The following is a 17,616-nucleotide window of genomic DNA, read 5'->3' on the forward strand; positions in this document are numbered from 1 at the left end:
TAATTAAAGCATTTTTATTTTTTCCAAGTATTCCATACTTAATATATTATTTATTGTTGATGAAAACAAATGTGTTTTAAATGTCTTGTATATCAATATTTCAAAATTATAACATCTTGTTTCAATTCAAAGTTCAAATTACTTCAAAACAAAACATTCAAGTTGAACCCTTATTTATAGTGGAGATATATTTTTATAAACCTTAGTTAGTAGTCTCTTGTACACTAAATCTTAACTAATATCTAATATTTAAAATCTGTATTATTATTGACTATAATTAATAAGTCTTACAACCTAATTATGATTAATAAGTCTTATAACTGACTTTATATAAGTTAAATTTTTTCAAGATCATACTAGTAACTACTAATTAAAATAAATTTACGCATTTAAGAAACAAGAAAAAATAAACAAAAATAAAATAAGTTATGATGAGATTTATGAATAAATAATAAAACAAAATAAAAGAAATTGCAATATTATACATAATTTTAATAAAATTTTAAATTAAATATGAGTATAATATTTAACAAATTAAAAAAATTCAAAAAAGAAAATTGAATATTTTGGTGTGACATAATTCAATTATGCTTTTTATATCTTCTTTAATTTATTTAAAAAAATATTTTATTTATAAATTAATAAGTCGTGCTCATTCCTATTTGAGACATTATTTTTTTTTTCAAAATTTACCCGACTTAAGTAAATATAAAAAAATATATCTAATTGGTAAAAATATTCCTAATTTACATATTTAGTCCATTCTCATCGTTTAAGGTAGGTACCGTTGTGAAACGACATGTCGTCTTGGGCAGTATCTACAGAGGTAGAGTTTTTCGATAGCAGAGATAAGAGAAGAGAAGAAGAGACAGTAGAGTTATATAGTGGAAAGAAAGTGTGTTGTGTTTGTTGTGTGTTTGTGTGTGCGGTACGGTTAAGGGGAACTCGTCCCATCGAAGAGCTACTTGACCTTAACCCAGTGAATCATTCCCAGTCAGCAACACTCTTCACTTCATCCTTCAGGTTTGTTACTCTCTTTCTCGCTATTCCCTCCCTCAACGCAACACTGCACAAAACCCTCTTTTGTTTTTTCCCCCTCTTTTGTTTCATGCTATTCTTGATTTTGTTATTTAATCCCAATCGTCGTTGCAATCGCAATCTCCAAATCGCTGCTGCAATTGCAGAGCCTTCCGATGACTGACCCTGCCGAAGAGGCTGCTTACATCGAGAAGCTTTACGAATACGGGGAGCAGCTCAACAATGCCAAGGATAAGTCTCAGGTTTGGAATTCGCTTTTCCATACTCGTTTTTCTTGGTTTAGGGTTTTGGATTCCGATGTTCGAGCTTGCAATTAGGGTTTTGGATTGTTCTGTGGTGTTCGCAGAATGTGCAGGATTACCAGGGGATCATTGATGCGGCGAAGACGAGTGTGAAGGCGAAACAACTCGCTGCGCAGCTCATTCCCAAGTTCTACAAGTTCTTTCCTGACCTTTCTGGCCCCGCTCTCGATGCCCATCTTGATTTGGTCGAGGCTGAAGAACTCGGGGTACGTATTTTTCCCTGTTCATTATATATCATGTTATTTGTGATTTTTTATGAGTGTGTGGCTAAGAAATGGCGTCCTGTTCAAAATGGAAACAAAAAAGCAAGGGAGGTTTTGTCCCCACTATCATCAATATCATATTGCTATGATACTTCTCTCCAAGTCTTACCGATGGTTTTAAAACCAAACCAGGGGTTGAACTGGCAAGGCTTTCTGGGTCATGGTTGTGTTGGTTCAACGGGCTAAATAATAAAGGGTAGTTGGAGCGAAGATAGTTAGTGGAGGATAACTAAAGGGAAATAATGACATTTATCAGATTTAAACCAAACATTGGGAAGTGGAGAAAATAAGTCTTCTGCTTTGCTGTATCTTGGTGGTTCTGTTTTCTCTCTGGATTACTTCTAGTGAATTCTGTATGTACTGAGGTTTGTTTCCACTGTTTGGTGTTTTTCTGTTTCTTCCCAGGTTCGTGTGCAAGCAATTAGAGGACTTCCTCTTTTCTGTAAGGATACACCTGAGAATATTGGGAAGATGGTTGATATTCTTGTCCAAATTCTTGGATCTGGTAAGTTGGGCTCTTTGAAGGTTTTGCGGTTGAGAACATAGCCATGATTGATTCTAATGTTTTTTTCCTCTTTCATTCTTGTAGAGGAATTTGTGGAGCGTGATGCTGTACATAAGGCTCTTATGTCATTGCTGAGGCAGGATGTGAAAGGTACTGTGATATATATATTTACCTTGTTTGGAAACTCATTTGCAGCCTTGTAACTAGAAAATACCACTTCCCAGTGCAGCAAACATAGAAGGAACGGGACTTTATTGATTGGCATTTCGATGAGCTCAACTGAGTTCCAAACACACTCTTAATAGTATAAATTTTGCTAAGGAAGCTGAGTCCATCAATGCTAAAGTAAAATAACTTATAGTTTTGAGTGTTGCACTAGTATGATGATTGACGTGTGCTTAATGGCATGTTGTATTTTGTCATGTAACAGAAGTATATCACCAATGTTCTAGAATGATTGTAAACTGAATGAACATGAATTCAAGAGCTTTGTATCTCAATCTTCTTGATCTTTTAACGGTATTTTACATCGATGGTACATGCAATTTGATCCTTCTGCAATTCTTTCCCTTGTAGTTTGAATAATACTGGCCATTATCATCCATATAAACAGAAAAAATGCATACCATTCTAACACTAGTCTTATCTATAGTACATATTCAGTCGGTGAAATACTTTTTCTGAACATTGGTTTATGCATGGATGATATCCTATTGGTGTTTCGTGCCCTGCATAATTTGCTGAATTTGAAATTATGGCTAATGTTCTTTTTAATGCCTCCAGTAAAGAGCTGCACATTGGTGGTAATAGAACTTTTAAAGTTTGTGATTGTAAGATTAATCGCAGAAGTCCAATAATTCTGTAGAACTGTTGCATTCCAAACTGATGGTGCAGAGTTAGGCTAATTGCTTTGAATGATGTACTTGACAAACTTTTTGCCACTGAATGCTCAATCTTTTGACAACCATCACACATATGCTTTCCTGATTGCTGACATTTGATATTTATAATTAGTGCTTCCTTTATGTTTTCTCCTTATAGTTTAGTTGTCAATGCAGCTTCTTTGACGGCTTTGTTCAAGCACATTGGCAGTGTTGAAGAGCCAAGTACTGATGATGTTATCCGTGAGAAAGTTATAAACTTTGTTAGAGATAAGGTAAGCAGAAAAATGTTTGATTAATGAGACCTTTATTTATTGCTTCTTTAACATGGAAGTGAATACTGAACAGTAAATATCTCCATTATAGGTTTTCTCTATCAAAGCTGAATTGTTGAAGCCCCAGGAGGAAATGGAAAGACACATAACTGATCTCATAAAAAAGGTATTCATTACTTTTACGATTTCAGTTAATGATCTATTAGTGTTTAATTTGTGTAACTTAAGCAGTGTTGATATAAGTTGAGGGTAATTTAATTGCAGAGTTTAGAAGATGTCACTGGCATAGAATTTCGAATGTTTATGGATTTCCTGAAGAGTTTGAGCCTATTTGGTGAAAAGGCTCCGGCAGAACGAATGAAAGAGCTTATTGGAATCATTGAAGGGCAAGCTGATTTAGATGCGCAGTTCAATGTGATTATTACTCTTCTCTTAATACAAATACAGTCATTTTATATGTTAGAATCTGTTATGTTTTAGTAAAATAATCTCTTGATTTTAGGCTTTACTGCTGGTAGAAGTTAAAGTAATGTATTTTTGTTTTTGAGGTCTCATAACGGGTTTTTAAAATGGAAATTCTCAGGTTTCAGATGCAGATCATATTGACAGGTTGATATCATGCCTTCATATGGCACTTCCATTTGTTGTGGTAAGGACTGTTTATACTGCTTAATGTTTCTCATTGTTTTCTGTTTAGTTTTTTTATTCAACAGTATTATTTTTTTCTTGTAGAGGGGTGCATCAAGCAGCAAATTTCTCAACTATATAAACAAATATATAATACCTGTTTTTGACCAGGTATTACTTCAGATAATTTAGTTTGAAAGAATAAGAATGTATTTTTATTGTTTGTTCAACTCGTTTAATATTTTTCCTTTTGCTTTGTTCAACTAGTTTAATAATAATATTCTTTTATTTTTGATAAGAATGTATAATATTTCTGCCTCTTTCCTTAATACTTTATGTCATTGGATAAATTGATAGATTATTCTATAACTTTTTATAAGATACAGAATGTATAGATGTAACTGTGAAAATATGTTATATAATTTTGTTGTCATGCATGTCTTTTAGGTAGTTGAACATTCACGAGAATGGAATCTTATAGCCATGAGTTCTATTTTGAAAATTGTAGTATATGTTAAAATAAATTGATATTATCAAATAATTTTTTAGAATATGAATTTTGTATACTTGATCTACTTAATGAAACTTTTTAAACCAGCAGCTAGTTTAATGCCTTGGAAAAAGTTATTAAATGGACTTATGGAATAAGTGGATCCCTTCCCTATGTGTGTGGGATTAAGGATGCTCATCTGAAAAGATGAAAAAAAGAGAGTATTTAAAGATCATTGATAAAGGTGGATGTTTTGAGCCTTTCAACAAGATAGTGCCTTTTCTACTCTCTCGTAATGGAAGCAATTCTGAACGTATATACAATGTTTTCTTACCTTACAAATATCTAAATTCTATTTGTTGGGCTAGTGACAGAACAGGCTTCTAAATTACAAAGAAAACTCTTAACTGGTCACCTGTGGTAATATTATTTTTTTAGATGTATTCCGATAAAATAATTAAGGAATCTTATCTGTGGTAGTTTGACTGGTTACCTTTCTACATCTATTAGCTGGTGAATGTTTTTGATTAATGAAATCTTTTTGGGATCATGTTAATAATTTTTGTCTATTGAAGTTTTCTTTTGGTTGTTAAGAAACTTATTTGTATGAATTATTTATTCCTTGTCAGCTTCCTGGAGAACGGAAAGTAGATTTACTCAGAAGCCTTGCAGAATTTTCCCCTTATACAACTCCACAAGATTCACGCCAAATGCTTCCTTCTATTGTTCAGTTGTTGAAGGTAAACCTTTTGTTGAAAATTGGCTAAATTAGCACTTTTAGTTTGTTATACATAGCAGTATGTTTTCTGTCATATCGATTGTTTTTTTAGTTTTAGTTTATGCTGTTATTTCCAAGCGCATTGTTGACTAACAGAAGTGTGATTTTGATGTGGCTAGCATCGTATTGTGTTAAATCCATATTTTTTCTTGAGCAACTGTTCTGAAGACTTCTTCTATTATTGTAGTTATAAATTCATAATGTTATTACTTGAGATAAATAAAAGAGACAAGAGAATATATTTTAGAGGGCTTAATCATGCTTCTTTTATAATGATAGAATTATGATACAATGAGTAGAGTGAAGAGCAAAGATCAAAAGCTTGAACTATATTCCTAGATACAAAGATATTTTAGTTCATAGGTACAACATGAAGCAATTTTCCAATTCAACTACTTTCTACCTACATTTAGTACCTATTCTAACACTCCCTCTCAAGCTGGAGTATACAAATTGTATGTACCAAGCTTGGAACAAATAAGTTCAATCCAAGATCCCCTCAAGGACTTTGTTAACACATCTTCAACGTGTTTAGTTCTCTCATGAAATTTTGGATTAGAAGCAATGTGGAGAGCAACTTGGTTATCACAATACATCTTCATTGTCTGAATCTCGCAAAAGTTTAGTTCTTGAAGGAATTATTTCACCCATACAGGTTCTCAAGTAATAGACGCCATTGCCCTATATTCGGCTTTAACAGTTGTTCAGGCCACTACCTTTTGTTTGTCACTTTTCCAAGAAATAATATTTCCTCCAAGGAAAACAAAATATCTTGTAGTAGAGCATTTGTCAGTAGGGGATCTTGCCCAATCAGCATCACAATACCCGTAGATTTGGGTATTTCCTTTGTCTTCATAGAGTAGACCTTAGGATACAAATGATAGCATTCTAATGGCCAATAATACAATGAACTTGCATGAACTGACTCACAACACCAATTGCAACAAACACATCATGTTTAGTAATAGTAAGATAAATAAGTTTTCTAATGAGTCTTCTATATCTTTTTTCGATTGGAGAACAATTCACCTTGTTGTGTCATTAACTTTTGATTTGGGTCTATAGGACTATCCATTGGTCTACAATCACATACCTGTCTCTTTTAGGATATCTAAAGCATATTTCCTTGAGAGATTATGACACCTTTTGACTGAGCTACTTTAATGACTATATAATCAACATATACTATTAAGTAAATACATTTTCCAAGAGAGGTATGACAATAAAAAACTGAATGATCTGTCTCACTACATTTATCAGTTAAAAAATTTGAACAAATGTAGTTAAATTTCCTAAACCAAGCATGTGGCAACACAACTTACAAATCAAACCAAACATTCCCTGAGCAACAAACCTAGAAGGTTCTCCATGCAAACTTCCTCTTCTAGATCTCCATGAAGAAAGACATTTTTAATTTCCAGTTAATGAAGTGGCCAATGACGAATAGACGCCATGGCAAAGAAAAGACGAAGAACAATCATTTTGGCCACCGGAGAAAAAGTATCACTATAATCAAGGCCATAAATATGAGAGTAGAAACTAATTGTGCATTGAGATGATTAACTTCATCGTTGGGGCCAACTTTTATGGCATAAACCCATCGGCATCCAACTGACCCCTTCCTAGGTGGAAGGGGTGCCATTCTAGTCAAGTGTCTACATCTCTGTAATCATGGCCTGTTGCCATCCATGATTATCATGTGTTTTATTCACATTTTTGGGAATAGTTATTGGCACAAAGGATATAAAAGAACAATAGGAAGGAGACATATTTTGATAGTTAAGAGAATTATAAATAGGGTTGTCGATTATGGATAGAATGAGTACCTTTTTGGGGGCCAATGGGCTAGGCTTAATCATCATTACTACGAGTCGTGGTATTGAGCAACGATTGAGAAGAACTTGAAGAAGATTCTCCTTGGAGGATTGGACTAGTCATTTGGATCTTGCATAGGTAAGAAGAGGAGGTGACAATGTTTCAAGAGGATTTTGAATAGGATTGGGATTATCAGAAGCACTAAGAATAATAAACTCAACTAATGGCATAAGGATGACCTACTGGATGGAATGAACATCTTGAACAAACAAAGAGAAGTAAGGAGTCTGTTAAAAAAGTGAGGTTAGCAAACATGTACTTCTTGGTTTCAGGAGAGTAATTTGAAGCTTAAAATAGCCCAAGAAGACACATTTAACAACAGGGGTAAAGAGTTTATCTAACCTTGGAGACAAATCATGAACATAACATACAAAACCAAACACACATGGGGGAATATGAAAGAGCAAATCAGTTGGAAAAAGAATGGAATAAGGAACCTTATGCTGAGAGAAGATGACATTCTATTAGTAAGATGCAAGCAATTAAGATAACATCGCCTCGATGATGGATTGGTATATTGGCACCAAGCGATAGGGTTTAAGTAGTCTCAACCAAGTGTCTACTTTTCCTCTTTGCAATACCTCTTTGGCATTATCACTTCCTAAAATTTTAATTATTTGGCCAAATTGATTTCATTCAAAAAGCATGTAAATATAAACAATAGTTTAGAACGATCTTTCATAAGACATAAAGGATGTACATCTAGAATATTCATCAATGAAAGTAACAAATCCCCAAATATCACAATGGATAGTAGAAAAAATAAGTACATCTTGATTCATACCTTTAAGGGAAAGAAGATCTAACATGTTTTCCTAGTTGACATGACTCACATTCTAATGTCTGAAGATTACTAAGTTTAGGGACCATTTTTATTAGTTTTGACAAGTGAGGATGTCCCAAACGATCATGTAAAAGTTTAGGAGATGGAGATGCAAAACAAGATACATGTGGACTCGTTCCAAAATAGTATAAACCTCTCGATTCATGTCCTTCTCCAATCAATTAACCCATACCACGTTCTTGTATAACAAATGAATTGGCATCAAAAGTTATTGAACATTTAAAGACTTGGTTTAATTGACTTAATGAAATAAGATTGAAAGGACAAGTAGGAACAAAAAGAATATTAAGGAAGGAGAAAGGGAAACTTGACCAATACCCTTTCAGGAAACTTTAGAACCCTGGGCTAAAGTTATGAAATGAGGATTTTTTAGGAAAGAAAGGGATGAGAACAAAGAGGTTTTATTGGAATTGTGATAAGAAGCACTTGAGTCAATAATTCATGGGCTTTGACTCTCCACAGCTTGAGATGCAAGATGTTGACAAGTTGGGATTTGTAGATGTTGTGCCAAGTTATTTGATTTCAACCTCAAATATTCTTGGTATTCTTCATTAGAGAATTTGAGCTCAATAACTACAGCTTTAGAGATATTGTCTGTCTTGCCAGGAAAGTTGTGCAAAGAGAAGCTCTTCTCTTGAACGTGACCCATTCTCTTACAGTACATGTTGAGGATGTCTCGTTCCACCATGTCCTCCTCTAGCACTGCGTCCTCCTCTTCCATGTGTGGAAACCACAACAAAAGAATACACATGTTCTTGAATAATCCTACTTTGAAGTGTTGGAACTCGAAGGAGCCATGTGATTAAGCTTTACATGGAGGGGACTTCGTTACCTGTTAAAAGTTGATTTCTAACATGTTCAAAGTCTAGATGTATAACATGGCACCATATAGAATTTCCCTACCTTTTTCCTGATCTCGACTAATGACTCAACCTCCAAGAACATATTTAATTCTTCAATAGAAAATTGAGCTTCACTCATGGAAGACATCATGTCATGATCTCTTTGTTTAAAAGAGAGCCTATTGGAAGAGTTGTAAAGTTGCTAAATATTGTTTGAAAAAATATTTTGAGCCTTATTCCAAAAAACAGTTGCATGTTTTAAACAATCTAAGAGTACCCAATAATTTGGGTTCCAAATGCTGTCATAGCAAGGCACATAGCTGAGAATCAGGTCCTTCCCCTGTTCAGCTTGATCAGATGACGTTACTCCCGTCTTGTTCAAGGTGATCGTGGAAACCTTGGCCAAGGAACCACATTTCAATTGAGGCAAACCAAGAGAGATAATTTTTCCATTCAGTTTTTCAGTGGTAATGGTAGGAGTTCCAGAGAAGGAGACAATAGGTCCATAAGACATTGTTGTAGGAGATCATCAAAGAGAAAGAAACAACCAAAAATAACAACAAATAGAAAACCCTAGGTTTGACCTTTAACATTGTCATAAAAGAAGAATCTATTGTCAGAACGTCGAGGAGGTCCAACAAGCGCGACCTCTCTCCAATGAGAGGAAGATGAGGCGTGGACAACACATTTAGAGCAACAATGAATGGAAAGTGTGCGCGTGGTGGCGTGTGGAGCAGAATATGCTTTAGGGACCGGCAAGGGGGTGGTCGTTGCTCAAAGAGACTCCCCAGATTCGGTGGTCACTGGTGAAATCTGTGATGACAGCCGGTGGCGTACGGCGACATACAGTGGTGGAAACTATGCCAGAGAAGAAAGAGACCAGCATAGCGGGATCAACCCACTTTGATACCTACTTGAGATAAATAAGAGAGACTGTATTTTAGAGGGCTTAATCACACCTCTCTTATGATCTCATGTTTATAATGATAGCATAAAGCAATGTTACAATGCAACTACTTTGTACCTACATTTAATACCTATTCTAACATTATTCATATAATTTCAGCTCTGTTCTTGCTCATTGTCTGAGCAGTATATTTTTAGCTATATGTTGATTGATGCAAACCCAAATTTTGCTCAATTATGTTCACTTACTGAGTCAAATTCAAAGTGTGATGTATACTGCTGTGATTGATCTTTGGAAATTAAATCAAATTAAATGCAATATGTCAAGGATTAACATATGGATTTTTTAATATTCTATTTAAATTAAAATGATTTCTATCTTCTACTGTCACTGTTTCCATTAAGCTGTTTGCTTTTCTTTTTTCAGAAATATATGACTTGGAAGAAAACTGGAGAAGAGATGAACTTTACCTATGTTGAGTGCTTGTTGTACACATTTCATCACCTAGCTCATAAGGTGGTTTACCTTACCTTGTCTAAGCTAATGTTATGAATAGTTAGTTGTATATGGTGCTTAATTGAAGTTGGTGATATAGGTTCCTAATGCAACAAATAGTTTATGCGGATACAAAATTGTTACTGGCCAGCCATCTGATAGGCTTGGAGAGGACTTTTCTGAGCATTATAATGATTTTACTGAAAGGTATCAGCTTTCTTTTGATAATATTATGTTGTCTTGTCAACTATTAATATAATTTGGTCTAGTCATATATGCAAGTATTACAAAAAAATTTACGATGGGGTTTCCAATTCCAAAGTTAGCATATGCTGCAGGTCTTGATAAAGGCTTACAGTAGCACTTACTAGTGACAGACCAATGAAAGCCCCCCGCTATAATCAAGTCCAAATAATTCCAAGTTTAAGGGAATAATATTGTTATGTAGATATGGAAAGTGAACCGGTTATGTGTGTCTTTCAGCTTACTTTTGAAAAATGATTGTTTTTCCCCGTTTGCTAGCTGGGAGATCTTTCAAACATGCACTATGGTGTTTAAGTCTAAGGAGGGGTTAACGCCGTTGCGGGTTTCATTTGGATGCACATCCTTATATAATTTTTTTTTTTACATTTCGTTTGGATGCACAGTAAATTTTTGTGTAAACTGCCGTGTCTGAAGTTGAAGTTCTTTATGTAAGGTTCAAACATGCTTGTCGTAGAGATAATGTGGTAGGACATTGTCTTTAATGCATTAGCTTAATACTTTTATCTGTATTCTTGGGTAGTGTGCAATAATTGTTTGTTTGAGGTCAATGAGTAATAGCTTGCCTTGTTTATCATGTTTTGGGGTTATTAGACTGAACAGTTAGAATTGCTACTTCATTGATATTTCAACTACTCCAGATATGGGTTCATCTGTCGTCCACTCCTACAAATTCTCTTATCTAGTTCACTTTTAGTGAGGATGTCAATTGAGTCCAAAGTTATAGCAATATTTTCTATATTTTCAAAAATATGTTGTACAAGGCATGTAATGAGCAACAAGGTCTGATTGGATTTTATCATTAAGAGGCTATATGCAGAGCATCAGTATAAACTATAAACATCTAATGCGTATGTTTGTAGCAAAATCTGGCTTGATCAAGAAATGACCGCCCCTGTTCTTGACTGTGTTTATGTGATTGTAATATGGATCTTACTTCTCCTGAATCTTAAATACAGTAGTTTGGGAAGGATTGGATTCTCTGCTGTTTAAAATTAACAGCAGCGTCAGTTTAATAATTCTTAACCATTTATTACTCAATCTAACCATTAAAATATAAACCAATTAAAACTATAAAAGAATAATGGGAAAACATGAGTGTCTCTTTTAGTGGGATTATGAGTTGGTTAGCTTTTATTTCAACTGTATATATAAGTAATAACGACAATGAATGGTTACATTTTATTAAACATGACTTCTCCTGTTAATCTGGTCACATTTTTTTTGTTTATTTTCTTTAATTAGATTGAATAATGTTGAGGAGTTCACCCGGGCTACAATCAAGAAATTAACCCAAGGAATGGATGAAAACAACAAATCTATGGCAGGTGCTAAAACTGACGAAGAAAAGGAAAAAATTGTGCGTTCTACTTCTTGTTTGATGGTTCTTTATCTTGCCTTTCTCTTATTGACATGTCATGCTTACATTTTTACATGATTATGTAGAAAACTAAAAAGCAGAATGCCACAACTGGGTTACGGACCTGTAATAACATTTTGACAATGACAAAGGTAAGAGGGATGGTACCCTTTTTACTTGACCAATTAAGTTATTAAAATAATAGTGATTCACTGTCTTTGATTTGTGTGTTCAGCCATTGCGTACTAAAGTGCCTTCCTTTATTGGAGATAAGAGAATCAATCTTTCTTGGAAAGAAGCAACAAAAACTTCATCTTCCAACGCCCCTGCTTCTGGGTATGTTATCTTCTCTTTTGCTCTTAAAGATCATTTATAGCTTGTTTATTTTGAGTTTTTCTTAAAATAAAAGTGAGGTACTTCATTTTTTAAACAGTCAGAAAATTTCTGTGGAAATAGAGCGGAAACCTAATGGTAAACTGCTTTAGTACATTTTCTAGATGCTAAGAAAAAGTAGTTTCTGGAAAGCTATATTAGTTATATCATAAAGCATTTTACAAAATTTATCCAATCTATACACGCTACTTTGTTCTTTTTCCCTCTTGAGAGTGAGTATATGTTTCATTGTTCTCTTGAAAGTTTTGATCCTTAGCCTAATTGACTGTTCATGGAATAAAATGATTTTTTTAAAGATATAATTTTGCACTGGGAGTTGGGAAACAGTAGTAATTGAAATTGATAAACTTAATAATTTACTAAACTTCTGCAGAGCAAAACGGCCTGCTAATGCTGCCAACGGGTCCAACAATATTGCATCAAAGAAAGGTCGAGGTGGTGGTGGTGGTTTGCAAAATCAACTTGTCAATAGAGCACTGGAAGGATTATCTTCTGGTGGGAGAGGGGGTATGAGGGGCAGAGGCCGGGGCTGGGGTGGTCGTGGAAGAGGAAGAGGAGGGTATCGGTAACTTCGTTGCATGATGAAAACATCAGATTTCACGAGATTGTACCAGAATACGAATAGGACCTGTTGTTAATGTACTAAAATTCTTTGTCGGAGGAAGTTTTGAATATAGAGGACTTTAAATTTTAATGTAGTCGTACTTTTTACAAAGGTTGTTTATGTAGAATTCTGAGTTATTGATCATTTTCTAATCGATTAGTTGCAAGCAGCAGATGAGAACCAGCTGACGGAACTTATGTTCGTTGGTATGTATGCATGTAATTTAATGACGAGTGCAATTATATGAAGACCGTATGTTACCCCTTTCAAGCAATCAGAAATTAAATGGCTAATTCTTTGTAAAGTTGTCCTTATCAATGCCAATCAATCTGAATGTATTCACTTCCTACCCATTACAATAAGCAATTTACAAGGTTCATATTGCTGTTATTCTGAAGTTCAAAAATGGTGTTGTTATGCTTGGAATCCGTAAAAATGTTAATGACTAAGATACAGAAGCCGGATAATGAAAATGGGTAACGACTGAAATACTGTGTATGCGATTACCTAAGTTACCTTCCTAAATCTAGAATTAGGTGAAAAAGCTTATTGTTGGTTATGTGCTAGATGATCAAGAGTTGTGAACAGTAACTGTTGGTGGGGAAGTCACCGTTATGATATCTGGTAATTGTGGAGCCATTGCCTGCTGATGCTCGCGTGTAAATGGTGGATGCTTCCTGCTATAGATATGCTTAGCTATATCAAGTATCCTTTTCCATTGGCTTTCATCACTAAGGTTGCCATTACGTTCTTCTGCCTCATGTTGCAATGTGTGACTAGATTTCAGCGACTGGATGGTGTAAAGGAGAAAACAAATAGTAGAAGTGACACCAGAAAGGACGTACAGAACCCAGAAACTTCCAAGCCTCAAACTTTGTGTTCTATCGGAGGTCGAATTGTTGAAGCACTCATCTGTGTTCAACCATTTGTCTTCTAACTTCTTTAATTCTCCCTGCTCTAAGAGCTTCAGTATAGCTCTGGAAAAGTCCTTGGCCACTGGGGAGCCTTTCTGGAACATCTGCATGATGATTCAAGAGATTTTTAAAGAATTAGCGAAACATATTTACCACTTTTTGTTAAAGCTACAGCTCACAGTAATCCGCAAAGTTCGAGTTCTTTTTAAGTTTTCTTTGGTCTCCAGGGCTTAAGGATTGTTATATTATACTTATAGAAAACAGTTAGTTAACATATATGGTAGTTAATAGAGGAAATTCTACGGTGACTTACAAATCCCAGTCCTCCGAATTTGATGGTAGGCACAAAGGCAGAGTATCCCTTGCAATATTTACTGATATATACTTTTTCATAGGGGACTTCGAGAAAAGCAGCTGCTATTGTGTTGTTTTTGAATGCATCTTCATAACTATATTCACTATTAATGTGTAGGATGTTCTCTGGCTTGAAGTCTTCGACTTGCTCCAGGTATGTCCTAACAAATGAGTCACCGTCACAACCAATTTTCATGTTGTTCTTCTTCAGACACTCAATGTCAGTCACATTTGGTCGCAGTCGTTGAACTGTGAGCATGGAAGAAAGACTAGCAGTGTAGCTTGAGTTAAGAATCAAAACTAGAAACAGCCATGATACCATCACCACTCGAGTTAAGTTATTATAAATTTTCTCCCCTGTAACATTAAACCATTGACATCAATTCAGTTTAATACGAATCAGAAATAAAGTTGATCATTGTTTTTAATTGAAGTATGAAGATGATACTTACTGTGAGCAAAGAATAGAGAGGAGAAGGTAAACATAAGCGCAGTGCTGATCTGGCTCTTCCAATTGCCTTGAAACTCAGGATTGGGTTTCCGCTCCAGGCACCAAACAACTACCATTGTGTACATCAACACGGCACCAGTTGCCACCCACATTTGCCAGGTGAAGGGCTTCATAAACATCCATGTCGATTCTTCAGACTTTTCCGTAACTATCATTGACAACCCTGACTCTGCATATGGCATCGTAAAATCTACATATTGCAATCTTTCTTCTAATATGGTCACGTCGCCAACAACAGCATCGTAAGTCTTCAAGTTCATCATTATTAAGCCACATCGCAAACATACAAGTATTAGGTTAGTGAAGCAAGAAAAGGGAGTTAAAAAAAGAAGAATTCTACCTAAAGTTCAAAATTAACAAGAACCAACATTGCATTTTGGACAAGTGAAGGTTTCTTAATTCATTTATTTATTTTGCTGATTGTAAAGGAACTTGCTCATGTAGTTATGTGAAGTGGTAAAAATATAAGCATCTTTAACCATCTCTACAAAAAATAAGAGGCAGAGTAGAATGAGTAATAAGGCTTTACCTTGTTATAGACCAGTTGAACCAGATCGGGATAGGTTCCATTGACGGGATGAAAGTCATATGGCAGGTCATACCCCAAAAGGGGTAACACCTTCTCAAAAATGTCAATGCAGAATCCAGTGTATTTATATTTATTTGTAAGCTCGTCACGATCAACCTTGACAAACTTGGAAAAGGAGGTTCTTCCAGGAACCGCTATTTTCATTGGTTTTTGTTTAGTAGGCAGATTCCATCCCTTTGGAATTGTTGTTAGTTTCCTTGGCCATATTACAACGTCACTTAAACTTTTGGTGTTTCTAGAAACACTATTTGAACCTTGTTCTGTAGGAAGGCTACTCATGAACCCACCTTCTGGAGTCCAAAAGTCCAACTCTCTGTAACTCTTCCTATCTACATTTACAATCCTGAAGGTAGAATTCTGAGAGAGCTGCGCTGCTTCAAATCGAATTTCTCCACTTAAGCCAACGAAATTGCTAGAAAGTATTTCTCTTAGCAGAGTGTTTCTGTCACTCTCCATTCTATCTATTGCTTGTGCAACAATTTTAATGCTATCATGTGCTTGCAGAGCATAAAATCCCGGGCTGCTGTTGTCCTCCTCAGGATACTTGGCACGAAAAGATTTCCTGAACCGAACCTCAAAATTTTGATATTCACTGCTAAGTTCAGAGTAGTAGGTCTTGATTCCTAAAGCTCCTTCCATGTAGGAAATAGCAGACTTGTTGACAGAATCAAGCAAATTAGTTATGCTCTCTGGGATTATCCAAGCTGATTCTCCATCCACAAGTCCCATTTGTGAAGCTTCTCTGAACAAATGAATCACCATTTCCAATGATGATTGCAGAACAATGAACACCCGGGACTGTGTATTTTCAATCACCTTAAACAGCTCTTCGCGAATGAACTCTGCAGGATTAGAAAGATAAGAAAGAGATGGAAGAGCCAAACGGTACTCGATCAGTGAACCAACATCTTGGAGGGTCTCAGATAGCAAGGCTAGCATCTCATAATCTCCATCTTCATAAATGACTACTACTCTCTGCCAACTATAAGCATGTACCATATCTGCAACACATTTTGCATACGCAGTACCATTGTTCGCCATTCTTACCAAGGAAGGCCACCGAATTGGCATCAATGGTGGGGTAATGCTAGGAGCTGCAAAGGATATGACAGGAACTTGAGATTTGCGTACTAATTCAGCTACTGAAGCTGCTTCTTCCCATGTGTGCATCCCTATAATCACTTGCATCTTTTGTCTCATAATCATTCTTCTAGCTGCAAGAAATAGGTTCACATTCAATACTTCACATACTTGGCAAGGTTAAACCAAAATGATAAAATGAAACTTAAATATAGTTTTCTGATCAGAATTAGATATAACCTTTAATTAAATGTTATACGGATTATTAAGATGAAATTCTAATTCTAACTTGGCAATAACATTAAAAACATTTAAGAATTCATATCAGAAAAAGCATGAAATTTTTTGATGTAGCAAATGACTGAAATTACTAACCAAGGGAAGTGGGTCTGAAGGGATCTTTGATGGGTTGCTGAAAATGAAGAGCAAGCTTGTAGGTGTTGGAAGTGGTATTGTAAGTTTGAACTGCAAGGTCCATGGCTACACGCTGTTCTTTCCCAATGCGTGAGTTGACATCAATTATTACACCAATAGATATGACTTGGTTTTCTCCATCTGTAGCCTCAACTTGGTAATACGTAATGAGAAGAAAGGAAAGGAGTAAATAAGAGAGGCAAATAGTTGATGGCAAATTCATTTTGCTTCAATTACTAATATCATTCATTTGTGTGCAAGCTTAGTTTCATGCAATGCAATATAAGAGTTGAGTTATGAAGAAAGGTGCAATGAGAAGAGAAAATATATAGCACTGGACTTGGACCCAAAGATTCTTCCATTTTTGGGCTGGAGTTTAGTTTGATTTGGTCAATTATACAGTTTTGACTTCACACTTACAGACAAAGTTGGGTCTGAGAAGAACTGGAGTATACACGCGTCGATTCATGGCCTTAATATTTTTAATAAACAAATATTGTTCATCAGTTAAAATAATATTTAAAGTGAAGATTGTTTTCCCTTCACAGTTTCATTTTATTATTTCCCCTCTTATAGTTGGTAATTATTCTATTTATTTGCTTAGTTGAATTTTTAATATTAAAGATAATCTTGATGGGTAGAATCTTAATTGAAATATACATCTTTTTATTATTAAGCGTATTTAATGGTAAACTTCAAGAATGTTATCAACCAGCCTTGTATTCTGAAATTGTAAGAAAATACTATTGAATCGGTCTTTGTCTAATTTCCTTCTTTTTTTCAATACTCCTTTTGTCTTTTCAATACACAACTATGATAATAAGTGAAAAAAAATAGCAATAGTAGGCGTTTCAGGAATGGAAAATTTATATTTATTTTCAGCGTTAAGATTTTCAAATACAATGGATGTATTACTAATAAAAAATAAAATATTGTTAGGAGTTACATGTAGTAACTACAATAAAAACATAAGTTGAAATAATAAATATATACTTTTTTTAGAGAGAACTACAA

General features: G+C 34.9%; 2 protein-coding genes and 1 pseudogene across 2 annotated transcripts; 1 reads left to right on the plus strand and 2 right to left on the minus strand.

Moving 5' to 3' along the window:
• Positions 1-664: 664 nt before the first annotated feature.
• On the plus strand, positions 665-13,044 carry LOC137806517 (Apoptosis inhibitory protein 5 (API5)). Its single transcript, XM_068606697.1, has 17 exons — positions 665-1,023; positions 1,185-1,280; positions 1,385-1,546; positions 2,009-2,108; positions 2,193-2,258; positions 3,167-3,264; positions 3,356-3,430; positions 3,529-3,678; positions 3,848-3,913; positions 3,997-4,062; positions 5,011-5,121; positions 10,054-10,143; positions 10,223-10,329; positions 11,629-11,743; positions 11,830-11,895; positions 11,979-12,079; positions 12,510-13,044. The coding sequence occupies exons 2-17, from the start codon at positions 1,194-1,196 to the stop codon at positions 12,703-12,705; spliced, it is 1,656 nt and encodes a 551-aa protein (XP_068462798.1). The 5' UTR covers positions 665-1,023; positions 1,185-1,193; the 3' UTR covers positions 12,706-13,044.
• LOC150028669 (uncharacterized) lies at positions 8,318-9,234 on the minus strand (annotated as a pseudogene).
• Position 13,045: 1 nt separating the features above from the next.
• On the minus strand, positions 13,046-16,868 carry LOC137806515 (glutamate receptor 2.7). Its single transcript, XM_068606696.2, has 5 exons — positions 16,564-16,868; positions 15,049-16,322; positions 14,461-14,767; positions 13,968-14,365; positions 13,046-13,758 (listed from the first exon to the last, which is right to left on the minus strand). Exons 1-5 carry the CDS (start codon positions 16,823-16,825, stop codon positions 13,312-13,314), a joined length of 2,688 nt encoding a protein of 895 aa, XP_068462797.1. The 5' UTR covers positions 16,826-16,868; the 3' UTR covers positions 13,046-13,311.
• Between the last annotated feature and the right edge of the window lie 748 nt (positions 16,869-17,616).

Source organism: Phaseolus vulgaris, chromosome 3 (assembly GCF_051622355.1).
Source record: "Phaseolus vulgaris cultivar YP4 chromosome 3, ASM5162235v1, whole genome shotgun sequence".
NCBI lineage: Eukaryota > Viridiplantae > Streptophyta > Magnoliopsida > Fabales > Fabaceae > Phaseolus > Phaseolus vulgaris.